The sequence below is a fragment of the Drosophila albomicans genome, chromosome 3 (assembly GCF_009650485.2).
Source record: "Drosophila albomicans strain 15112-1751.03 chromosome 3, ASM965048v2, whole genome shotgun sequence".
NCBI classification, from domain to species: Eukaryota; Metazoa; Arthropoda; class Insecta; order Diptera; family Drosophilidae; genus Drosophila; species Drosophila albomicans.
This window is the reverse complement of record NC_047629.2, coordinates 2,463,171-2,488,940: the sequence shown is the minus strand read 5'-3', so window position 1 is coordinate 2,488,940 and position 25,770 is coordinate 2,463,171. Positions and strand designations below refer to the sequence as shown.

At 37.0% G+C, this 25,770-nt stretch overlaps 2 protein-coding genes across 3 annotated transcripts; one reads left to right on the top strand and one right to left on the bottom strand.

Annotated features, from left to right (window-relative positions):
- Window positions 1-18,103: 18,103 nt before the first annotated feature.
- LOC117570876 (uncharacterized) lies at window positions 18,104-20,305 on the bottom strand. The gene has a single exon (XM_034252769.2). The coding sequence runs from the start codon at window positions 20,234-20,236 to the stop codon at window positions 18,182-18,184; it is 2,055 nt and encodes a 684-aa protein (XP_034108660.1). The 5' UTR covers window positions 20,237-20,305; the 3' UTR covers window positions 18,104-18,181.
- A 3,999-nt stretch (window positions 20,306-24,304) lies between these two features.
- On the top strand, window positions 24,305-25,204 carry LOC117569344 (circadian clock-controlled protein daywake-like). 2 transcript variants are annotated; one of them, XM_034250475.2, is made up of 3 exons: window positions 24,305-24,384; window positions 24,452-24,938; window positions 25,000-25,204. In XM_034250475.2, exons 1-3 carry the CDS (start codon window positions 24,351-24,353, stop codon window positions 25,199-25,201), a joined length of 723 nt encoding a protein of 240 aa, XP_034106366.1. In that variant the 5' UTR covers window positions 24,305-24,350; the 3' UTR covers window positions 25,202-25,204. The 2 variants fall into 2 exon arrangements, with proteins under 2 accessions (XP_034106366.1, XP_034106367.1); XM_034250476.2 differs by having other exon boundaries at window positions 24,345-24,388.
- The last annotated feature ends 566 nt before the right edge of the window (window positions 25,205-25,770 follow it).

The window sequence follows — 25,770 nt, the reverse complement described above, 5'->3', positions numbered from 1 at the left end:
CCATGCTATAAGAGCAGAAGTTGGTGGTCGGGGAAATTCAACAACCGGCAACGTGTTGAACTAGTTTATCTGCAGCTGCGTTGGGTGAGAGAAGGTTTCCTATGTTGTGTATTGCAAGTTGTTTTTATTGAGCTACTCTTGACTTTCAAGGCATAGCCTGTTTATTCTTATATGTTGATAGAATAGTAACAATATTTTTAACAAAAATAGAATTTACTTCCTTTATTATTATGTGTACTTGGTAAATATTCCATAAAAAATAAACAGATTTTAGTATTATAAAACATAATTATTTTAAATTTTTTAAAACACTAATAATAATATTATGATAGGATCTGTGTTAAACAAAAATATTGCAAACGTACGTGTAATAACTTTTTAATAAGAGTTTCATATTTCTTATAATTATATAAATTATTTAGACGCTTTGTAAGGTATTTTAAATTCGGCATATGAAAATACTGGATTATTAGTTGCACATATATATATATTTTGTTGGTTGCTAGCCTGTCCAGGCGTTGGTCGCGTTGATTTTCATTTAATTACCGCACCAAATTTCCGACACTTTAAACGATGGCGGCACAAAATAATTGCAAGTGCTGAAAACATTAAGAAACCGGCTTTCGAGAGTGGCTCAAAACTGGAGCTGTTGCTGATGTTGGTCCCAAGTGTTTTTTTTATGCTGCTTCAAGCGCGACTTTCGTTTTCGTTTTTGCTGCTGCTGTTGCCAATTGTAATTGAATTTTGTGTTTGTCGGCAAAGCAGGAGCAAACAGGCAGCAGGCAAACCAACAGCAGCAGCAGCAGAAGCCAGAGTAACAACAGCAACAAAAAGGAAGCAATTTCAGGCTAAATTTAGTTTAAATGCCTACCCGTTGAATGCTACTCCTGACAGACTGTCGTCTGTTCAACTTGTTATATGGCAAGAGTATTACATCTCTTTCTCTCTCTCTGTCTCTTTCCCTTTCTATCTTGCTCTCTTTTGCACTACAGTTCTCCATCATTCTCCAGCTCACCTTTGGAGCAAAAGTGTTGACTGTTTGCTTGTTGGATGTTGACTCAAATTATGCTTACTTTGGAATTCAATTAACTTGAATTTGTTGCACTGGCGCGACGTGATTTCATTTTTTCTTTTTTGCCTCTTTCATATTGTGATTGTGAACGAACAAAATGCCTCTGCAGTTTGTGTTTTATGGCAACTAATGAGTGTTAGTGCCATTCGGATTCGATTTCTAAACCGAATAGCAGCAATCGTTCTCTTAAATGGATTTCGCCATCGCATTGTATTTTTTCCGCTCAGCATTTCAAAATGATTTGATGGAATGTGCAGCACACAGATCATAAATGGTTATTAAGAATTTAATTTACGCAATTCTCAAATTTGTTGGTAAATGTGTTGTACATAGAATCGAAATATCATAATAATATAATTAACATTAAGCAAATTGTATGTTTTAAATGTGGGTTACCTTATAATAGTAAACATATAAATTTGAATCTTTTCACAAATTATAAAAGTGATAAAAAAATTCAAATATTGATAATATTTTGGTTATCAAATATTCAATTTGGGTCTATTCACAAGAATATGTTATAAGAGAATAGCAGCATTAAATTCCCCATTAAATATTTCTAATAATTAGAGTCTGTTCCAATCTTATAAAAATGCAAATAGAATTCAAACATTGGTAAGCACCTTGTGTTGATTAAATTTTCTATAATGTTCATTATAATAAATTGTATTCAGAATGTTCTCTTAATATTGTGTTCTTCTACTACTCTACTGCTCTTATGTTGTGCGTAACGTTAACGTTATCGTCTATGCATTTCAATAAAATAATTTCATTTCTAATGAAATATTAAACTATGTTGTGTTAAGTTATATAAAATTATAATTTCCTTCTTTTACTACTGTTTTTAATGTCCTCTGCTCTTATATAATGCACAATTTAATGAGTATATTAGACTTGGGTTGCCATGCATGTTACATTTGGTTGATAACACTGTCAGAGCCTAATCTCCCTCTCAATACGATATTTAGAGGGTCGCCTTGATAGCTGTGCAGGAGGAAAGTCATTTGCAGCGGGAACGGCACTCGAATCGATTTGTATAGAGTGCAGCTGAAAACTGTTAGAAGTAACTGTAAACGCTATCTCTTATGTCTAATCCGAGCATATGGTTAAATGGTTATGCTCGGGGAAAATACTCAAATGAAACGAACTGGAAGTGGAACTCGAACGCGGAACTCGGAACTTGGTTGCTGGTGGCGAGAATTGGAGTCGATGAAGTCGGAGGCAAATGTTTGTTGTTGACGCTTAAGCTTAGAGCTCATTACAATTTTCAAGTACATTTGCGTTGATAGTTACACCGAGAGCATCAGCAGCAGCAGGACTAAGGACTCGTCTTATTCTCCCCCTGCCCGTCTCTGTGTCGCTTTCTATTCCTCGCTCGCTGTGTGCGCGCCTCTGTGTTCCATGCATACAAACAAGCACTCGAAATTGTATACTATGCAAATATCATAGATAGATACCAAGTTGCGCTCTCTGTGAAAAACTCCATCCCAGTCCGCCCATCTCTATCACACTCTCTCGACACACACACTGCAACGTTTCACCATTATGTAAATAGTCTGCCTTCTCTCCTCCTTCCCCTCACGGTTTCATCTATTACTGTGCAGCAGTTTGATGTTTGTATGGCAAATGTCTGTTGACCATTAAATTCACTTCACTTCATTTAAATCTGAAGCATTTTCGGCTCTGGATTTGCATGTGGCTGCAAAAAGTTTTTCAATAACACAAATACACTCCAAAGAAATATCTATCCAAGTGTGGCAAGTAGCAAGCGGCAAGTGGCAACTGCAAATAATAGTTTTGCCTACAAAAAAAGACACAAAAAATAAACAATTGCTCAAACTTTATTCTCCTGCGTTGCATGGCCGAAATTTTAGCGCTGACGTTGGCAACTTTCCTTCGAGATGCTGTGTAGGGATACACAGCACGGCAACGTTCGATATCGTATCGTATCATAAGTATTCACTCGAATCTAATCGGTATGCTGGCGTTTTATAAGTTTCTTTGATGTATTTAAACTAAAATGCAGCTGGACTCAGTTGACTGGCTCCAGCTGGGCAGCTTCAAAACTGACCATCAACGACATGTGCGCCGCTCGACAAATTGGACAACAGCTTTAGTTGTGCCCCGTTCCGTCTCCGTCTCCCCCTGCAACATGCCTCATGCTGAATGCTGAATGCTGGTTACTAGTTGCTGGTTACCGGGTCCTGGCTGTGCACAAAAACCGCAAAACCAAATTGATTTTGTCTACTCAAGCCAGGATATGTGCCAGTTGTTGTTGAGTGAAGAGTGCGAGTGAAGAGAGAGGAGTGTTGAGAGGTGAGCAGCAGCGTGTGCTGTGTGCTTCGTCAGTTGCATGTGGCATGTGAGTACTCGGCACCAATTTTCATTACGCATTTGGACACTGGCATTGCTCATATGGCATTTTGTGCAGCATTACGCATACGACCCATTGTCCAGCACATACAATTGAGTTGTTAGATACGTGTCTGTGCCTATGTGTGTGTGTGTGTGTGCTAGTACAGCATTGTTTGAGCGTCGAGTATTGATGTATGCATGTAAACATAATCAGTATTTGCAAATAGAACTGCAGACAGCAGCAACATCATCGCTCGCGTCCATTCGTCTCGATTCTGTAATCGGAATCATCAATGGGACTCTATTTACAGCTAACTGGCAGCGAATCTTACCCCGTTGAATTTGACATTGGCATTTGTTATGCAAAAACGGGGTACAGCAATCATGCTGTTAACTGATCGAAAACTTGTATACCGTCATACGACATTTTGCCGATGACATCTGCACTTTTCGCATTTCGACTATGAAAAGGGGTCGAACAAAAGCCGCTGCTGCTGCTGCTGCTGCTGGGCGTGGCTGAGGCTGACAATGCGATTGATCTGTGTGGTAACTGAAGGGTGATGTGAACCGAGAGAAATAAACAACGAATTAATGACTATATATATGCTATTGATGTTATACATCTACGGACTGATACCCTTTCTATAGATTATTTTACAAAAAATTTAGTTTGCAAAAAATAAATATATTAATCACTCTATTAATGCCCCAAGTTGGTTATAAACTATATTGTGCATACTGAATACCTCACTTCACTTCTACATTTACTTACTTATAAACTACATAAAGGGTTTACCTACACATATTTATACAAAGTATTTATAAGTACTTATATAGTAAATGAAATATTTGTTTATTATTATAAATCCGCAAAATTACTTTAAAGGAAACTTATTTATTTCATTTATATATTGATCTCAAATATAGTATATACTTTTACCATCATCCAATTTGATATCCCCTTTTGAGCAGAAGATTTGATCTACAACATTTGTCGAACCAATAATTTAATACTGCAGCTACTGTAATTTGAGGGATAACGAAATGAAGAAGGTAGCAATTACCTAGTTTGACATGTGGTTAAGCAGTTGATGGAATGATCCATGCAGATTTTGATTTCAAAGAACCATTAAAACAACGACAACAGGAAGATTTTATTCACCAGCTGCTTCCTCTACGCTGTCTCCAACTGTTCGTCAACTGCACTTAGTTGGCAAATGAAGGACAAGGCCCGAAAAGCAGCAAGAGCAACAGCAACAAGAGCTCAATGGCTGGAACAAATGACAAATTTTTAATGCTTCAGAAAACAAAATGCTGATAAGATCAGCGGCTGTCAAACAAAAAACACGCTAAATGCGGAACAAAGCGCTGCCAAAACGAACACAACAAAAAAATACCAACTATAAAAAAGAGAGAATACAAAACAAATGAATGACAACGACGATCTGAAGATCTCCGGGTGCTGATTTCAGGAATTAAACACGCGCGAATAAAAATCAATGAGGGACTACCTGCTGCCTGCTGCCTGCTGTCTGCTTTCAGCATAAGTATGACTATGGACTTCGGTTTGGTTTTGAGTTTTTGGGTAGGGGACTTTGGGTTTTGGATTTTGGGGATCATTATTATATTGAGGGATATGGATAGGGCATATGGATGAGCGCACTGTGCGCAGTTTTGAGATGATTGTCAACAGGATTCACGGGGCGTGTAAAAATAAAATTAGTAGAATACGCTAAGCACTTAAGTTGTTAGAAAAGAAAACATTTTGAAAGGACAAACACACTCGACAACGACAACAAATGACAGACCAGACAGGACACAACATCAAGACTAAAATCTGCTTGGGGTAGTTGTCATCATTTGTTGATTTTCGTTCGTTTCGTTTCGTTCCGTTTCTCTTTTCTTCGCTGCGTTGCGCACTGCACAAAAAAGTCCTTTAAGTGCACTTCAGAGCACAATGCACTCTCCGGAGTATCCTCTATCCTGTAGTAAACGGGCTTTGCTTTCGGCCGCGCGTTCATCTCTTGTCCCAAACTGGATTTAGTTTCGTCCTGCCGCTTGACAGAACCTGCCCATCTCAGATATGATTTAACAGCATGTGATTAGTATCGGTAACAGACTCAAGATGCTTCCATTGTAGCTCGAGACAACAAACGTTACAAGTCATCAAGAAAATGTTTGGAAAAACAACATTTGCAAGATTTTACGAGTTGATACAGCGAAAAGAGAACTTTTTTGAATACTGTCACGAACATCTTTCAACGCTTTTTGTTTCATACCTTTAATTTTGTTTCATACCTATTGTGACTTAATATTATTTATAATAAAGAGGAAACAGTTAAAGTATATTAACAATAATTCACTAAAGGCATAATTTTAAGAAATATTACTGGGAACCAAGAAGTATACATTCTTATATATGGAAACTCGATTTTAAAATATAAAATAGTTTTTTTCACTTTTTGGTAGTTGTACAATGTTGAATAGTTCTGAATAGTTCACATTCCATTAAAATTATAATATTGCTTTTTGACAATACATCTTAAAAATGTAAAAAAAATTGTGAAAAAATATAGGTAATAGGAAGTAATATACATAATTATAGCTGCTTAAGCTTATTTAATAATATTAGGTTGTTTGGTAATGACATACCGGTTTTTACATTCAAATTTCGCGCTTCTCTTGTGAAGTCAAATATAATCGTATCGCAATGCTATATATCGTTTGAAAGGTATTGGCATCACCTTTAAAATGACATATAGTTTGTTTACATGAGCTTCCACGTTAAAAAATTACAATCGATTGAAATGGAGTTCCCAAACGCAGAAACTCGGGCAATTTTCAAATTTTATTTCGCACAGGGAAAACTGCTGCGGAATCTCGCAGACAGGTTATTGCTGTCTTAGGAGATAACAAAACACCCCGAAACACCCACGCCTTCCGGACGACCAGTGACCGTTGATACGGATAAAATAATGGAAATAGTGGATCGAGATCGTCATGTGACTACTAGAACCATCGCAGAGGAGCTGCAACTAAGCACGGAAACCGTCCATAGGCATTTAAAGTCGAAAAATTTAACAAAAAAGCTCGGTGTATGGGTGCCTCATGAGTTATCCCAAAAAAATCTTTTCGACCGTGTATCAATCTGTGAATCTTTGTTGCACCGTAATAAACTCGACTCATTTCTGGATCGGTTAGTCAATGGTGATGCAAAATGGATCACATATGAAAACATAAAGCGTAAAAGATCCTGGTCGAAGCACGGTGAGTCGTCTCAAACGGTGGCAAAGCCAGCAACAGGTGTTGCTGAGTGTATGGTGGGATATCAGAGGAATTATCTATTATGAAGTGTTGCCCTATGGCCAAACCATCAATTCTGACCTCTACTGTGAACAACTGGAGCGATTGAAGATTGCACTTGAACAGAAGCGGCCAGGCATGGTGAATCGTAAGGGCGTTGTGTTCCATCATGACAACGCCAGGCCCCATACATCTTTGGTGACGCGTCACAAGCTACGGGAGCTTGGTTGGGAAGTGTTAATGCATCCACCTTATAGACCGGACATTGCCCCAAGCGATTACCATCTGTTTTTGGCCATGCAAAATTTTTTCGATGGACAAAAATTGAGTTCAAGGGAGGATTGTGAAAATCGAATCGCCGAGTTTTTTTGCCAGTAGGGACAAGGACTTCTTTAGGAGAGGCATATACAAGTTACCATCAAAATGGCAGAAAATCATCGAAGAGAACGGTATATAAAGCACTTAAATCGGACAATGCTAACTATTTTAAAATTGTCTTCAAAAATCAATAAAAAACCGGTATGTCATTACCAAACAACCTAATATTATATATTCATTTATTCTACCAAAATGTTTGCTTACACTACAAATAATTAATTTTATATAAGAAATTAATATATGACATTAAAATAAAAGTCAAAATGTAATATGTGAATCTTAATTAAGTGGTGTTAAATTTGGTCTGAAAGAGAGCCGCTGATTTATTAAGACTTTAAGTGAAACACGTTGCAACTCGTCACATTGTAAGCGAAAAAGAAGAAAATTAAATTAATTACAACATTTTGTCAGATACACGCGCTACAAGTTGGGCACATCAGAGCCCATCAGCATCGATCCCCAAACCCCCGAAGTCCCAACACCCCGCCACAGCCGCCTACATTCGAAGTAGTTGTAAGTAGTGATAGTTGTTATTGTTATTCTTGCTGTTGTTGTTGTTGTTGTCAGTAGCATCGGCTTTTGTCTGGGGTCTCAGCAGAGATGCCTTGCACTTGCCAAGCATCCGTCAACACACACACACACACGCATAGACAACAAGCACTCGAACATTGTTGCATATTGCAGCTCACGATTTTCTTTAGTCTGAAGACGGACTGTCTCCATTGTGTAGTTGAAGCTGCTGCTGCTGCTGCTGTTGCTTTTGCTGTTGCTGTGTGCCGGCAAAAGTCCTTGACTTGCATTTTTGATAAACAACGTGTCAACTTTGTCGACATAAACCATAATCTTCAATGTCAGTTTGACTTACAACTCGTGTACTTTTCTTTCTGTACACTTGCGACTGGTAATCATATCAGGATAGAGCCAAAACATGCCCCCAACACACACATACACACACACAGTCTCCCGACTCCTCCGGTCACCCGACGTCTCCCGGCAGCCTTCACGAAAGTGAAAGAAATTTTTCTTCCTTTTAGATAAAAGACAAAACACCGACACCAAGTAGCAAACAAAGCAGCAGCATTAGAAATAGCCTGAAGTCGTCGAATGTGAAAACAAATCTTCGATAGTATCTCTCGTGAGTATCTTTTTGTGTTTCTTCAAGAGATTTGGGGAATTTTTAGCATAGAACATGACGAGAACTAAGTATTATTATCAGGGTTCTGACTGCCAGATCATTAGCGTAATTAAATGTGGATGAAAAATTTCACTTAATTTAGACAGAACCGTTGCCATAACTCGACTCGAGAGAGGGACAGACAGAAAAAACGAAATATAATTAATCAGCGAGGCATGTGGCATGTCTACCGAACTGAGTTGCCTTTTTGTTTTTTTTTTTTTTTTTTTTTTTTTTTTTTTTTTTGTTGGGCTGGCAGACGCCCTCGTCGGCACCTAGAAATTAAACTAAGTGTCGGGCGGTTTGGATGCACTCCAACTACCGAACTGAACCGAGCTGTACTCAACTGAACCACATGACGCACGCATATCTCTTATGCCACACAGCAGCTCCTCTTTGCGCCTTTGGCCGCTCTCCTCCTCCCGTTCCCTTTCTGGTGTCAGCTGGGTTGGCACTTTGCTCCACTCGTTGTTGTTGTTGTTGTTGTTATTGTACTTTCCGGTCTATATGACAACGAAATGTTGTCAGCTTAATTTTTTAATAATGCTAAATTTAGCCAACGGGCACAATCAACAAGTCTTGGCAGCCGTGTAATTTCGCTAAGTGCACCGAACGATCCCAGCAAGTACAACAATCGTCTCCCGGTCTTCCTTAGTTTCCTTTGGCTTCTCTCTCGAGACGAGACTACAACATAGTGCAAATTTATCGTCACTTGCATGAAGCGTGACATTGAAATTGTAAATTAGCCACGCATCGTGAGCTCTCTTTTATATACGGGTCCAACTACACGTTTGAGCATGAGTATGTTATATGCCACAACTCTTGTACTCATATTCTCTGTAATTGTGCTTAAGGTATGCTGGTGTCAAATTGTGGAACAGAATTCAAAGGAGAACAATGAAACAGGCGCCAGCAAGGGAATGTTGGGCAACTAAATATAAATGAAAGCCAAGGGTGTGAGAACTTCCTTTATGTGATTTATTTGTGACTTATTGAAGAAAGCAAAATAATTAAATAATTTTTAGAATCTAGTGTGTCCCCATCAATTAAATTGAATCATAAGAATGCAATACTATTCTTAAAATATACCGAATTAAAATACCAAAAATACTAAAATATACTATATTTGGTATATCGCTATACTATTACTTTCCTTGAGTACAAAATATGTTAGACTGCAAACCAAAGCAACTAAAAAAAGATTTTTCATATGAATCTGATTTATATTGAAAACATAATGTGTTGATAATGATGTTAATAAAATGTTTAACTAGTTAAAGAGAATAGAGAATAATGAAGTCAAAACTAGAATAGATAAATACTTTTCCAATCGCCTTCTTAGCAAATTTGTAATGAACTGAAATGAATATTTTTATAGATACTAAAGCAAGTTAATTAAAAGTAAAATGTGACAATGATAAAAATAACAAGATGTTATCTTAAAATTTGAAACTCTAAAGAACTGATTTACTTTAACAATGGCACTTTTAAAGTACTGTGGAATTCATTGAAGATTTGAGCAATGTGATTGACCGATTTCTAAAGGGATCACTTTATAGATTCTAATGGGTTTCCACTTCCCTGAATACGCCTAGACGCAATCATAACGAGCGTATCGGAAAAGCCACATGGCGACACACCGGAACTGAGGCGGTTAATGATAATGCCAAAGAAATCGCATGTTGCCCATTTAGATGACATAACCGATAAACTGTAAATTGCCATCGAAAAATGCAAACTTTTTGTCGCACATTAACATGAACGAACCAAACCAAGTCAAACCGAACTGAACTGAACCTATCCTTGACTTCTTGCGTCATTGTCCTGGCCAAGTTGAGATTTATGCAGAACTGAAGTCAATCAGCGGCAGCCATCGCATGTGAGCGGAGCACACACTTGGTGGGAGAAGGAGGGAAAGAAAAAGGAGAAGGGAGTAGATGGGCCACCTTTTTTTCAGCATTTCCACATGGCTGAGTTATTTTGTTCTTGGGCTAGCAACTTTTTAGTTATATACGTTAAATAAGTCCCCGTTGCGCGCAAACTTTGTTTACGGCAATAAAAAAGTTTTTCTTAAAATATACAAAATAAACTCGGAGAACAAGACTAAGACAGCCAGAGTAAAAGAAGGGAACAACAAGGAACCAAAAGCGAGGAACGCGGAGAAAGGATGCAGAGTGTAGAGTAGCCTAAGAGCTGCTGAGAGATGTTCAACCTTTTGGGAGCTGTTCCAAAGCGCAAATGTAATATTTGCTAATTTTATGTGAATTTAGAAAGTTTCCTTTGCTTTCTTTTGGAGCACTGGGCGCGCATAATCCTCTCGAGTAAACGCAAATCTGGCGCATTTATGGTTATACAAATTTCTTCTTCTCAGAATGCACAAAATCTGAATTTCTCAAAAGCGCAAAGCAACGCAAAGCGCACAAAACACGAAAAGAGAAAAAAAACGAAAAATTAAAAGACAAGCAAAAAGGAAAAATCAAACAAGTACCTAACAAAAGTCTAATGTATGGGATTATCCCTAAACAAAACAAAAGCAAAGCCCCCGACAGGAGGAGCATCCAGAGAACGCAGGCAAATCAATTTTACATAACATATGTATATATGAGTATGTATGTATGAGTGTGTGCTGGCAAGGATTTATCCTTTCGAATGGTGTTGATATTCACCTGCCAACAACGCGAACTTGAGCAAAACAATAAACTTGGCATCTAATAAAAGGTGAAAATCTTTTGAAAGCTTCAAAAGGTTTTGTTTTCCTTCTTTACGCAAACGAAACATTTGCCGGGCTTTTCGATTTATGCACACACAGCATTCTGTATCTATGTGTGTGTGTGTGTTTGAGAGAAGTTCTGGTATGTTTGGCAAGCAGCTGGCATCTTCATAAATGCGGTTAAATGTAAAAGTTTTTGCATCTTTAAAATGCGTATGTGCTGTTTTGACTAAGTTCATTGAATTGGAAGGCCTAGGCGGGGGGTCAGGATTTTCCCAGGCCAGGGGTCCGATTGGAGGGGGCGGCGAGCCTTACATCTCTGCAGCTTAGGAGGTGCTTCAGGTACTTAGCTGATGGCATGCATAGAATTTTACGGGCTTCGAACGAGTTTAGCATATGGCAAAGCTTAGAAAAAAAAATACATATACATATATATAAAAAAAGATCTGAAAGTCTACTTGCGGCTGCACATGAACTGAACTGAGAAAACTCATTCTTATCATAAAAATGTATTCGCATATAATGTGCAATATGTGAGCAACTAGCCTTCATCTTAAATGTTTAAACATTCTGTATTTCCATATATAACAAGTAAGAAAACTTTTGCTTAGGACCAGAACATTATTATTCTTAAAATATACCAAATTACTGTATATTTCTTTTTTAATATACCGTATACTATATTTATTATAAATATACAGTACTGCATTCAAAATATTATATGTTATATTTACTAAATATAACACATTGTCAGCCAAAGCAACTAACCTAATCCAGTAGGCGTTTTTGCCATACAAAAGTATTTCTTTATTAATTAGTATAATTTTTATCTGTTCGAAACTAAATTTGCAGAAATCGTAAATGCTGTAGTTACTATTATTTATGTACTGCATAGTCTCTGTTATATACAATAGTAAGATATATGTATTATAAATTTTATTTAAATTGCAATAGTTTCAGTGCGTTTTAATTTATGGTAAAAATTCAATTTGTTAGACACTCAAATAACTTCAAAATTAACCTTTGTTTTTTATTAAATCCCATTGATGAGTGGAATCTCATCAACCAAGCAGTTCAGTCAACAGAAAAGAAAAAGGTTTAAGCAATAAAAATCAAAATAACCCAAAAATAAAAGAAAAATTCAAAATTCTTTGCCCTTAGGCCAGCATAAAATGCACTTCAGACCACAATACACGCATCTAGCATGTCGATAGATTTAGGGACAAGGCCATTGCGTGCCAGTCGATTGACGTTGGTAGTAAGAGCTAATGCTTAAGTGTAACTGCGCCACACACATGTGAAATACAAATGCGATATATGAATGTATGTCTACACTAAATGGATGGCAAATGGCTTTGCTCTTATTGAAAATTATCTATGAGCCATGCCCCAGCAGAATGGAAAACTGTAAAACCAAAGTCCAAGCTCAACCATAATTATTGTTAGTAAGTTGGCTGGTGACCTTCATTGGCAACTGACTCAGTTTGAGGTTTAAGCCACACGCAAGTGCTTAAGACTTTTTTCTGTTTCTTTGAGATAAGAATTCATCTATACACATGCCTTTGTATGGGTATTTGATTGATTAATTCAAATCGAATTGGGCTTTGAATTGAATTTATAATCATTTCGTAATTTAACAGCAATTTAGAAGCCATATATGTTTCAGCTATATACAATGAAGGGTATTTATATTTAAATAAATAACATCAAAATAGAAAATAGAATAAATAATTTACATCAAAATAGAACAAATATAAATACAAATTTGTATTGATTTGAAAACGAAATTTATAAATTTTAGTCTCTTATTCCCAATTAAATTTTAATTAAGTCGAACCAATTATTCATATTGAAATTTACGATTAAGTGAAATGGCAGTGTGTGCTAAGCTTCGTCCATGCCTAGATAATGATCTTGGTGTCTTTTTAGATTTTCTTTTCTCTCTGGCTGCCTCTTCAATCAAATTGACACAAACATATGTTGGCTCCTAAGTGTTGTCGCGCCTACAAACGCAGACACAGCAGCGACTGAGGCAACCAGAGAGAAATGGACCTAAAGATGCAGAGACAGACAGAGTCGGGACACATAAGGGACACATAAGGGGGGAAAGCCTCTATTAATAGCGCATTAATTGATGATTATGTCAGTTGAAAGCGTCGTTGACAAACTGTGTATCTGATGGATACATGCAGCATTCAACTTCAACATCAACAGCGCCCCAAAAATTGTTCGATGCACTTGCATTGAATGCTGTCATTAATCAAGCTGCCGCTTTGCTGCTGATTTTTGGGATGAATGTCTGTCCCCCGTCTCTCTCTCTCTCTTCTTTCTATCGCTGGAAGAGCAGAGCTTTGCTGTGGTTAAATATTTTGAATGGCAACATATGTTGGCTGCCATAAAGCACCAAGAGATTTGTCATGTGTGTGGCCACAGTGGCATTGCTGTTGCCGTTGCCGTTGCATGCAACTAGCAACGCAATACATTTACTCACAACTATTTGCAGCCGAAAATAACCAAATCGCAGCAATCACAAACTACGCTAAAAACAATCTTGCAGCCAACAGATACGACGACGGCAACAAACCGCAAAACAAGTTGCATGTTGCATGTTGCTCTGTTGAGTTTCAGTTCTCTCTGAAGCTGGAAAAGCATCCGTCCGCCCAGAGCCAGACCTAGAGCTCGGATCCGAGTCAGAGTCAGTGCTGCAAATGTGCATTCTGCGGTTTCGGGCTTCGAGTTTTGGGTTCTGGGTTCTGGGTTTTGGGCTGCGTTTCGTGTACGGGATTTTGCGTAAAAGTTTTTGAAATATTTTGGCCTCTAACTATGGCAAACATTTTTGGATTCGAAACTATTTAGCTGTCAGCATTTATTTGCTTCAAAAAAGGCATAAATAAATATAAATGCAGTTTATATATAGTTTGATACACCCAACTACTATATACAACTGCGGCCATGGTTATATAGTATGTAGTCAAAAAGTTCTTACATCAAGTTTATGGGTATTTATTGATTTCGCAAATAGTTTCCACAGCTAGTTTTAGTGTTGATTGATGGAAATGGATAGAAGGACGTTGAGGATTGAGAGTGGAGGAGAGTTGAGAGTTGTTGAATGTTTTGATATGTGGATTTAGCAGATTTGTAGACCGACTGCTGAAAACTGATAAAAAATGAAACATAGAAGCGTTTTTAACTTTGAGTAAAGCGAGTGCTCATGAACTTTGTTAAGAGTTCTTCAGAATTTTTTAGTGCTATTCATTTGTATTATTTGTGAACTGGTTTATTATATTTAAATTCCTTATTTAGAATTTTCAATTATTTGAATAGTTTAATGCGTGCAATAACTCGACTTTTATATTTTTGTAAAATGACCGTTGAAAATGCAGTTAATGAGGATCAAAGGCAAAATTTGATAGTGCCGCAGCTTGCCATTACTTTTATTATCTTTTGGCAAGAATATGATAAGCAAGCGTTGTTGACTTATGAAGGAATTCACATATAAAGCAAATATAGAAGCTGCATTTTCTTGGGTGCACATACTTTAGAAGACATATAAAACAAAGTCATAAAACGTCTAGCAGCCAGAACCAACTACAGCGTTGGCTTGGCCAGAAGCCCATGGAAGGCTATTAAGAAAATTCCTGGACGTAAAAGCCGAGTATCGAGCTCAAGCCTGCGCTTGGAGCATCGCAAAATGCCAAAGTGTCTTGATGTTCGCAGCAACGACGATGATGACGATGATGAGGACGGGGCATAGATGATGATGCGCATTGCATTGCTCATTAACACGAAACTAATTAATTGCGCAATTCAAGTAAACTATCATGTTGCGAGTGCTTCGGTCGGTCCCCCCATTAAAAGCAGTTGATTGATCACCAACTGCTGTCTGGCTGCGTGATCTTCTAGAGCTAACAAGCCGAGACCAAGTGCAGGGCTGAAGGCGTACCATAGCAGAGTTAGGGCCAGGTTCACAGCTCACAGCTCGCAGCTCACAACTAGTGCCAGTTTGTCCTATGCAAGCCATTGCATTTTAAACGCTAATTTATTGTTAACTGCAACATGTTGCCGGTATGCAAAAATGTGGCCTGGCATATGCAATTAATTGTAACAAGGCCCGCTAGGTCATCCAACCAACCAACCAACCAACAACCAACCAACCAGCCAGGCAGTCAGCCAGTCAGCAAACTGGCCAAGCAGCCAGACAGCCTTTAACGAGAGTCTTTGCCCATTGGCCAACACTTTCGTGCAGCACCTTCAGCACTTGCAACTCCTCCGCCGCGGAGCGCGCGTTAAGTTGCTGCAATTTACGTGTTAATTTGAAATCGTGTCTCTGCCAATGCTGCTCCCGAAACTTTTACTCAATACGGCGAAAGTTTTGATCATAGAGGCTAGCAAATACGATACAGTGAAGACTTTCGCAGCGTACACTTTTCATTATCATACAGCGAAATCTTTATTGGACTAAAGTTGGAAATATTACATGTTAAAATGTTTATTTATTTAGTGTTTTTCAATTCATTATCTCAAAATACATGTAAATGTATGTTTTAAGTTTATAAAGGAATATGTTATCCATATGAAAATAAAACGAGTAAGCTACAAAAGGTGTCCACTTGGTATCCCAGAAGCAGAAGAAGTATTCCACTTAATAGAGTTGTCCGTTAAGGGAAAACTTTTTGTTAAACATACATCCCCTTGAGCGGACTACAATGAGTGTTCGCTTTAGAGTATTTTCACTGTACATCTCTAATTCATGTGTTGCATGTAATTGCCTGGCGGGGTGTTGCACTTACTCTTAACCGACAGCTTGAACATTCAGCCTAACAATCCGTTTGTGTTCCGGCGAAAGTAGCCACTTAGAAAACTGCGACTGATATTGAAATGCATGTTAAACGATTTAAATAAAACACTGAAATCCCTAATTTAATTGTTAAATTAAATAATAATTAAATGTAGCAAAATAAAATAAATTAAATATTAAATACTCTAGTTGTTGTTATTTTTATTTTAAACTGGCTTCTTACTTTATACATATATAGTGTAAATATAAAAAATTTAAAATATTCTAATAACTATTGTATTGAATATGGCTATTTTTTTATTTTTGCAATGAGCTGAATGGCTTCTTTCTTTATAACATCCAAAAGGATACATGTTTTGAATAAATATAAAAAATTAATCTAAAAAAATATTTATTCTATATAAATACAATGGTTCTCGCTCTCTCCAAATTGTTCTGCAAAGAATCCCTATAATTGTCTAGCCGTGTGTGTGGCTGGTAACAACAAATTATTGAGCCAGAAATTGAATTTTGCGTTGGTTGAGAATGTCGTCTAGATTGTTATTTTTCCATAGGCCATCGGCCCCATTTTTTCCGAGGTCAGGTTAAAAGTTATGAGCAAACAATTTTCTGCTTAAAAGCGTCTGTCAGAAAACTTTGAAACGCCCCTTGTCAAGAAGCCACGACCCAAAATATTTGGCACTGTTGTGGATTTACAATTTGTCTGCAATTACTCGACTAGAAGCCAGAAAAGTTCTGGAAACCGAAAAAGTGAAAGAAGGAAAACCCCTACGTGATTTGATTCTAACGAGATTTCTGTGCCACATTAGGAAAAACTATTGACAATGCAAATATCATATTTTGCAATTTACTCAACTGGCAGCGATACATCGATTGTGGGGAATGGGCGATCAAATGTTGTCCACTGTGGGCGTGGCTGGGCGCATATTGTTAGTTGCTACACAATGCCAAAAATATTGTGTGTCAGAATGATGCGTCGTGTTCCATTTTATTGTTCTCGATACGCATATGTTAGTGTGGAATGTTGTTGTTGCTGTTTTGCTGTGCGTGTTGGATAATATTTCAAATAGTTTTGTGTGCAGCTGAAGTGGTTCACAACTCTCCCAAAGTCCCGCCCGTGTCAACAGTATCAAAAGTTGCCACAAAAACAGTTTACAATTTCAAAAGGACCCTCGCAACAGTCACATGTGTCCTTAACTTACCCCAGCCCCGCCCCATTCACATTTGATTTTTAATTTGACAATCAATTGACAGTTCGTTTGGTAAACATAAACACACACTCACAAATTTGTGAAAAACCATTGACAATCATAAAAATAAAGGAATCCAAAAATATCAAATATCATGGCAAAAAATAACTATTTGAAAGCAAATTTCCATTTGCCATGCGTTGGCGTCTAATGTTTCACTGTAACGTCATTTAGACTATTTATTGAATGCTTTTGATTGAAAGCAAAGACTATTCAACATAAAAAATTGCACACATATTGAGCAAGTTTTCTATAAATCAAAGGGATTCCATTTCGCCAATTATATTATTATTTTATTTACTTTTTAAGAAAGCTTGTTTCATTTATTCGTACTATAATGTTCACCATTTAAGAAACATCTTAAATAATATTGATTTTATCTTATAGAACCATCAAAACTAGTGCTAGCTTTGCCATAAAAGTATATAATAAAAAGAAGTCAAGCAACCTAAAAACAAGTTCGATTAATGTGAACAAAAATACTAATAAATGTTGGCTTTAAAACTTACCTCGAAAAAACCAAAATATTTATAATAATGCCAACATCTTTAGCAGGCAAACTCACCGATCATATTGTAATATTTAAGCACGATGGTATAACCTTTTGTTAATAAAAAAGATATAGTTAGAATAACGAATGTCAAGAATAAAATATTTAATCTAATTTTCGATCCATTTGGATTTCACGAATCCCACTCTCAATTGCATTCTCAATCACATCACTAACAAAATTTACTTGTCTGTTACTATGTATTAAAAATTTGCAGATTAAAATAATAGAAGCCATCTTATAGATATACTGAAAAATTTAAAAAAAAATATATTCAATATATTGCGGTATTATCCTCAAAATAAACTAAATCATAATACCGACAAATTACTGAAATGTACCGGAGAAAATGTATTTGGTATCATATTTAATCGTGTTGGCTGTTGACACTGATCATAAAAATAATTCAAAATTCCTTCTGTCTTTTACATACATTACCTGTAAGGAAAAAGTTATACCACGCTTCTATCTTATGAGTAGCGGGTATTCAAAAATTTGGCCCAACAACTTTTCAGGCTATGAGCTCTGTTTTCCAATTTATTTGCTTAACAAATACATTTAAATTAATTATTACTGCAACAATTTTATTAATTACTTGTTCAAGCCCAGCATCTCCAGAATATCCTCTTTGGTTAATTTGTCATCACTCTGCCTTTGTGTATTGTCTGGTTCATTGGCATTAGCTTTTGATTGTGGTGGAACTGTGATAGGGACAGGCTTCAAAGGAACGGATTTTGCCGGTGGTGATATGACTGAAGGAGGTTGTCGCTTAGTATCTTGCATCTTTGTGGCCTGTTGATTTCCTTTACTGCGTTCCACTGCTTTTAAATTTGACTCAAGTTCCTTGGCGCATTTCTGAACGGAATCAGAAGGTCGAGCAGTTTTTCCAGCCTTGCCTCGAGGTTGGGTTTTTATGGAGATTCTCTCCTCTCTTGGATAATGTTGGCTTTTCACAGTTACGTCCATACTGATGCCTTTCACCGTTGGAGCTCTCACATCCAGCGACTTTTCAGCATGTGCTAGCAGTGCGATGTGAGGACAAGTCGGACAGAGAGGTTCTTCCTCTGATGGTCTTGAGGGTTCATTCCAGCAACGATAAGTCTCCATAGAGATGCCACAAGGTGGTTTCTTTGGCTTGACGGGTATTTCAACAGGTGGCACCTCGGGTTCGACTGGAGGTGTCTTGAATGGCGCCAGATAGGTGAACAGATGGGGAAAAGCGCGTTGCTTGTATTCACAAGTGCATCGACACTCGAAGAGCTCTTCCTCTGCGTCATCGGCTTCGGCTAATTCTTCGTCTAACAGCGACTGCTCTACTTCCCTCCGCATCACCTTTTCATCACGGAATGGAGCCAGCCAGCAATAATCTGTATCTCGATCCTCCAAGCCAGAACCAGACAACTTTTCGCAATGTTCCTCTTCGACAAACTCATCGGCAGGCGGACAAGTGCAAACATTGCAGGTGCAGGTGCATTCATCGTCACAGGGTCGGTCGTCATGGTCGCAGGGGGGACAAATGGACTCCATGGGGGGACAGGGCACGCAGTGGGCTGGGAAGGTGTCTTCGTAGGGAATCCAACGGCAGACGTAGGGACCTTGACTACACTCGGCGGTGATAACTGGCGGACGTTGGCTCCCGGTGCACTGCAGATTGGGACACTTGCACTTCTCGCTGCGATTCTTCTTCTTTTTGCGTTTCTTCTTCTTGCCTACGCTCTTCTCGCTTTTCTTTTCAGTCGCCTTTCCGCTCTGCTTCGAGTTCTGGCTGGAGTTTGCTTTAACAACGGGATGGGAGATCTTCTCCTCAGGTGCAGACGAGGTTGCGCCTATTATTCTATCGGTGCGCGAAACCATCATGTATTCGGCCTTAACGGACACCACCGAGGTGGGATTGCTGACATCGAAAGTGTGCTTGTTGAAGAACAGTTCGGTGGTGATGGCCGTGTTGCCGCTCATCAGTGTCGTCCCAGATAAGGCATCCCACACGCTGTCCACCCTCGCGTTTTCCGTCTTACACGTACATATCTTTGGTTCGGATTTCTCAAATTTGAACCGCGATTGCAGTTCCTTATACAGTATCAGATAAGCACACTTGATGCACTCCTCGTACTTCATTTGCTCCGAGTACATCAAGCCCGCGTAGACCGCAAAAATCTCCGCCGTTCGCTTAGCAGCATGCAACCAAAGACATTCGGAGCGATGTCGCATTTGGCCATCGTATGACTGCAGTCGAATGCCTCCCTCGCCTGTGCCATGATAGTAAGCCTGGAAGGCGCGTTTCACTATGCCGTAGGCTAGATGGCTGTCCATGCGACCCATGCCCGCTTCCACAGCTAAATCATGCAGGAAGTTCTCTTTGCTGAAACGTTTCCTTGGCACTCGATCGATGCGGAAGCGAATCTCCTCGAAGTGGCGAAAGGAACGTTTGATCACATTCTTAGTGCGCTTCACCTCCCAAGGACGCAGTCGACAGATACGCATCACCTGCATTAGACTTTCCGCAATGTCCTCGAGGTCTAGCTCCACATATTCTGTACTTTCCTTCTGCATGCTTAGGCAATCTTTTCTATCTGGACGCCAACAGTTGCATCCCCCCGTTTCACTGTAGGGGGGAGAAAAGATGAAAACCGTTGAAAACTTTTCCATTTCAAGTTGAAAATTTATTCGAATTTTGTTCTCAGTTAATTTTGATTTCCTATTGTATGACAACTGCAAATTCTAATGAGAAGACTAATATTAAATTCTTTTGGAATACAAGAAAATGTTAGTAGTATTCAATTTAGTTCTCTAAATGTACTATTATAAGAGCTCGAAAACGAATCATTTCTATTAATAGTTGGCTATTAAGTTAAAATTATACTCAAATACTAAAATGCAATTGAATAGGTCTAACATTAATCACAATTCGCTTACAAACTACTATAATATTTCTTCAATCCAATTACTTTACGCGATCGTTATCAAAAAATAAATTAGTATTGCAGTTATTAACAAGTATTATCAAAATTTTGCACTCATCTTTTTTGAGATTATACCATTCTTTTACTCTAAAAATAAAAGTTTAAAAACAATTATTAAAATGTTTTATTAATTTGTGATTTTATTTTAGTCGATTTATATTTAAAGCTTGTCTAATTGTTACTTTAAAAATTCCAAGGAATAAAATACTCTCTGAATAAATAAATTAATTCTTACGAGTTGATTATAACCGCTACCCATAAAGGAGAAGGGTATTATAAATTTGAGTCAGCCGAAAATCCCGCAAATCAAAAAAATCGAATAACAAGCGTAAATTTAAAGCTACATCGATAAATAAATAAATTTGATTGTGATTGTGATTGTGCTTTGGCTGACAATCTGGTATATTGTGCCGTCAATCTAGTATATTGTGCCGTCTAAGGTATATTTTGAATGTGGTACTGGTCGAGCACACTCGACTGTCGCTTGCTTAATTGTTTTATTTTAACCATATTTGACAGAAGCTGAAATAAATTAAAAAAAGCTTGCCTATTAATATAATAATTTTTTTTCCATTATCAACAAATTTGTTTAAGTGTTGTTGTTAATTGCTTTAAAGAATAATTATAATAATAATGTTAATCAAATTTTCTCATTACCAATTTCCCGTACCAAATTTATATTCACCTGCTGATGATATAGTAATGATTCAAGTTCGGCGCTTTAGAATGACATGTGTCAGAGTTTTGACTGAAAAGTGTCTTGATGACAGTGCTCTCTGTTGAGTGAATGCTTATTGTATAGAAGATAAATAAAATTTAATATTTCTCATGGAGCTGCAACGTTCTTCAGCTGCCTTGTGCTGTCTCTGATGTTGCAACCAAGTGCACAATACCCGCAGCAGTCACTGTGGCACGCATCATTTCAATATTTGTTTACCCAACAATTTTCTGTGCTTTCCTCTCTCGCTGTTTGTTTTGGGGGTCGTTGCATCAGAGCAGTATCAGACACGGGGCATGCAGCAGCGTCTGCGAGCGTCGTCTGATTTACTACTGTTAATTTTAAAATACTGTTGTGCTACACTGCAAAGCGGAAATGCAACGCGACGCACAAACACATTCTTCATATAGACCCGAGACACACATATTTTAACAAGCGACAACGCAAAAACAAACAAGTGCTGCTCAAATTTTAGTATACTCAACTAAAAACTGAATGAACATTAAAAAAAACATATTTGAATACGTTAACAGAGCTGTGGACATCTGCAAAAGAATAACGAAACACTAACGGAAAAAAATGTACATTCAAAATATATCACACCGTGACTCTAGCTCCAAAATTTCGCTTGTTATTTGATTTATACCGATTTGTGGGGCTGAAGTGGGCGTAACGCAAATTTGAAACAAACTTGATATCCGTGAAAACATAACAAGCACTGTCGAAATTCCTTTTGTCTGCTACATACATTTCCTGGAGGTAAATAGTTATAATATCCTTCTATCCTAGGGGTAACGGGTATAAATATAATTTCATATTTGGTTATCCTTAATTAAAGTATTTTGATCAATCAAGTCCGTTCATATTTTACCATATTATTTTATACAAAGATACATTTGTATTGTTGCTCGGTATATGAAGAAAAACTTCCATCGATCCACGACAGTTTTGTTAAAATCAGTGAGAGTGAAAACAAATTCGGAGGCAGCATTTACTTGTTGTTAGAGGCTCGTGAAAAATATTTACATAGTGAACGCGTGTCTAGGTAAAATTGTGGTTTATCAACCCTCAGTACACAAAAATAAAATAAAGAAAAACACAGAAAATATTTCGGAAACTGCGGGCACACATTGACAGTGCGGGCGATTGATTTTTCCTGTGTGCTCAAGATTTTTGTTTGCAGCCTCTGCGAGTCATGTAACACAAACTAGAACTAGAAACAGCCAAAAGGAGGGTCGTGAAGTAGGAGGGGAGACGTCCCTAGTGCAGGGCAATCTAAAATAAATGGAGTGCAAATAGACGTCGATGCAGTTGTCTTTTCTGGCAGGGGAAAGAAATGTAGGGCGAGAGCAGTACTTCAGAATTTTAGTCCACTGAGAGAAGAAAGAGCTTAATTATTGACCTTAGCTATTAGCCCCTGTCAAATGACTTTAGTCGACAGCAATTTGCCGTTTGCTTTTTTGCTGCTCAGTTTTTTCTTTGGATTATTCCGTTCGGTGTGTCTTTCATTGTCTGTTAGCTGTTGCTCTTCAATTGATATGCAAAAAAGCACAACGCACATTTTGCAAAAGTTTCTCAGAATTTCTTGATATAAAGAGAACGCTTAGGTATGCACCAAAGGCGTTGACTGACAGGCCAGTTTCAGGCAGTGCCAGAGGCTCGTTTGTCGGCCTGCTTTGTGCCGGACACGTTTTGATATTTGTTTACGTTGCAGCAGCACAATTTTTTTATTCGAAATACCCTGCAATGCACTACTAAATGGGTATCTGCAAAAGCAAAAAAAAAAATGGCATTTAAACACAAAAGATTCCTTAGTTGTTTAGTTTATTAATATATCTTATACTTACTATTCACAAGCTTGTTTTCAATTGCATAAATTCAATTGTGGTCTGCATACTTGACTTATTTTTACTCGATTTTTATAGGAATGCATAAAAGTGTGGTTAAAAATATCAACATCAATAAGTTGATGATTATTATCGTGTTTCGGTCATCTTCGATTGTGAATTGCAGGTTAAGGCATAAAAGTTGCACATAACAATGCATTGTTCGAAAGAATTAAATTGTAAGCAGACAGTTTGAGTTCATTTATATTGCCAGTGCGTGACATGACAGAAGAAAGGTGAAATCTGCAAAGCATCACATATATTTATGTATTTCAATTGTATTCAGAATTGTAAATGTGTTTAAATGATGATCAAGAATATCAAAAATGATAATATTTAATTTTGTATTAAGCAATTAAATGGGTAATGCATTTATTCTTTATGTTTCTTTGATCCGTCATTTTGTGTTATTTAAATTGAAAAGTCTGGTAAGAATTTCATGAATATAATTAATTAATGAATTACTCTAAAGTATTTATTTCATTTGCGATGTTAAAGATGGAAATTGGAGCAATGACATAATCACAAAATTAATGCGGGAATTAGTGTAATTGGAAATTATATCATGTATGTGAATACTTTAAAACGATATTCGCATGCAATTGATTTCTCAACACTATTATCGATGTATAATACATCAACATCAATTTTTACACAAACTCCAAGTAGTAGTTGATCATAAATGGAATTACAAGTAATGTGAACATTATATAGTAATTCCCTTATATACGACAAGTCTAACTTGTACTTAATTTATTATTAAATTCATAGTAAGATTCTCTTGAGAAATCTTAAAACTTAATATGTGCATTATAATTTTGTTAATAGTAAACCGGCAATCACAAAATAAAATAATATTTACATTAAATTTTACGTTAGTTACTTTCCATCGATTTTCATTCAATTTATGTAAATTACTGTGTTTATAAATTGTAGTGTGAAACTCACTCTTCATAAATTAGCTGCAAAATTAAGTTCCCTATAGATTAATCGCAAACTTGAAATTGTGATTCTACATTTCTTATTATCAACTATCCTAAGCGCATTTTATTGTTGTCGTTTTAAAACTAGTTGTGTTGTCGTGTTGTTGAGCTAACAGAAAGTGAATATGAGAACTTATTTCATTTGTAGTTTGACTTTAACAGGTTCGCTCAGTATTTAAAAAAGACAGTATGTATAGGTAAGTTGTATTCGTGATGTGTCTCAGAATTGTCAACAACGCGCAACTACGTGAGTAAGGAAATCATTTAACAGCGCGACTTGCTGAAAAATTAACTCTTTTTAATTATTTTCCAAGCTGAAAATATAAAAAAGTGCAGATTCGGGGATAATGAGTGCATTAAAGGAAGCATCAATGAGCTGATAAAGCTCTATCCTAATGGAATACCCGAATTAAATATTTCACCATTTAACGACTTTCGACCGAGTGATTTGCAACTTTGGGATTCTCCTAAGGTTGGAGGAACTTGGATAACATTTAGATTGACGAATCAAGTAGTACGTGGCTGTGAAAATGCAACTGTAACTCGTGTTAGTGGCTTTGCAGAGGACCCCGCAAAGTCCAAAATACAAATAGAGTTGAATATACCTAGAATGATTCATAGATCTCAATATGAAATGGATTTGCGATGGCTTACAATGGTTCAGACAAACACTACGGGACCTTGCTATGCTGAGTTCCAGAATGTCTCACTAGTTCTCAATATAAAAGTGATTGTAATGTATAAAATGGAAAAACGTTATCTAAAGATTTACGAGCTCGTGCCAGAATTGGATTTAGGCCGGTACGCTTTACTTCAATTAATTTAAAGTTTGAAGTTGAGTAAAAATTAAATATTTTCGTAGGTTCACTCTTAAATTAGATGGTCTTTATAAAGAGAATGAGGATTTAACACAGGCTGTCAATCGTGTGTACAATGAAAACTGGATTGAGCTTTGGAACGATGTAGAACCCACTGTAATTTCCAGTTATGGACGACGAGGAGCTGAGTTGTTGGATAAAATATTTGCCACTATTTCATATGACGATATGTTTGTACGTAACTAAGGAATCAAGTATTTTTTATGATAATAAACCAGTTAGATTTACAATTGTTTTTCATTGAATGAGCTTATAATTTCAAAACTAAAGTCGGAAACGAAACTGGTTTGTAAAAAAGTGAAACTCAATGCAGTTCACTTTGAAATGTATTGCTACTTATTATAATGCACTTAGAGTTGCAGCTCTAACATAATAGTAATGCAATCTAACCGTAATCAATACATTGAAGTTATGTATAAGGCCTAATAGTGATTGAAAATTTTAAGTGATTTAAAAAGATATTATGCAAATTATGTTTTTCAGATATGTAATAAGTTCGATTATTCATTTTTGATGGTTGAACTACCTTTTTTGATTCGTTTGTTACTGATCCCATCTCGTTTTATTTTGTTCAGACTATGATTACGTTCGTTGTTCCTTTTCGATTAAAGTATATTGACGTTCTTCTTTAATTAATTTAATGTAGTTTTCAAAGAAAATATTGCACAAATATAAGTGCATGTTTAGAAAATCCATTGTAATGTAATAAAAGCTGAAAACGCAAAATGAAGTGTCGTGATGAAACAATAATTAAA

Coding starts and splice junctions, on each gene's coding strand:
- LOC117569344 (XM_034250475.2), top strand. CDS start 24,351: ATGTGTCTCAGAATTGTCAACAACGCGCAACTAC. Junction 24,385..24,451: donor TGTCAACAACGCGCAACTAC/GTGAGTAAGGAA, acceptor TTATTTTCCAAG/CTGAAAATATAAAAAAGTGC. Junction 24,939..24,999: donor CCAGAATTGGATTTAGGCCG/GTACGCTTTACT, acceptor ATATTTTCGTAG/GTTCACTCTTAAATTAGATG.
- LOC117570876 (XM_034252769.2), bottom strand. CDS start 20,236: ATGGAAAAGTTTTCAACGGTTTTCATCTTTTCTCCCCCCTACAGTGAA.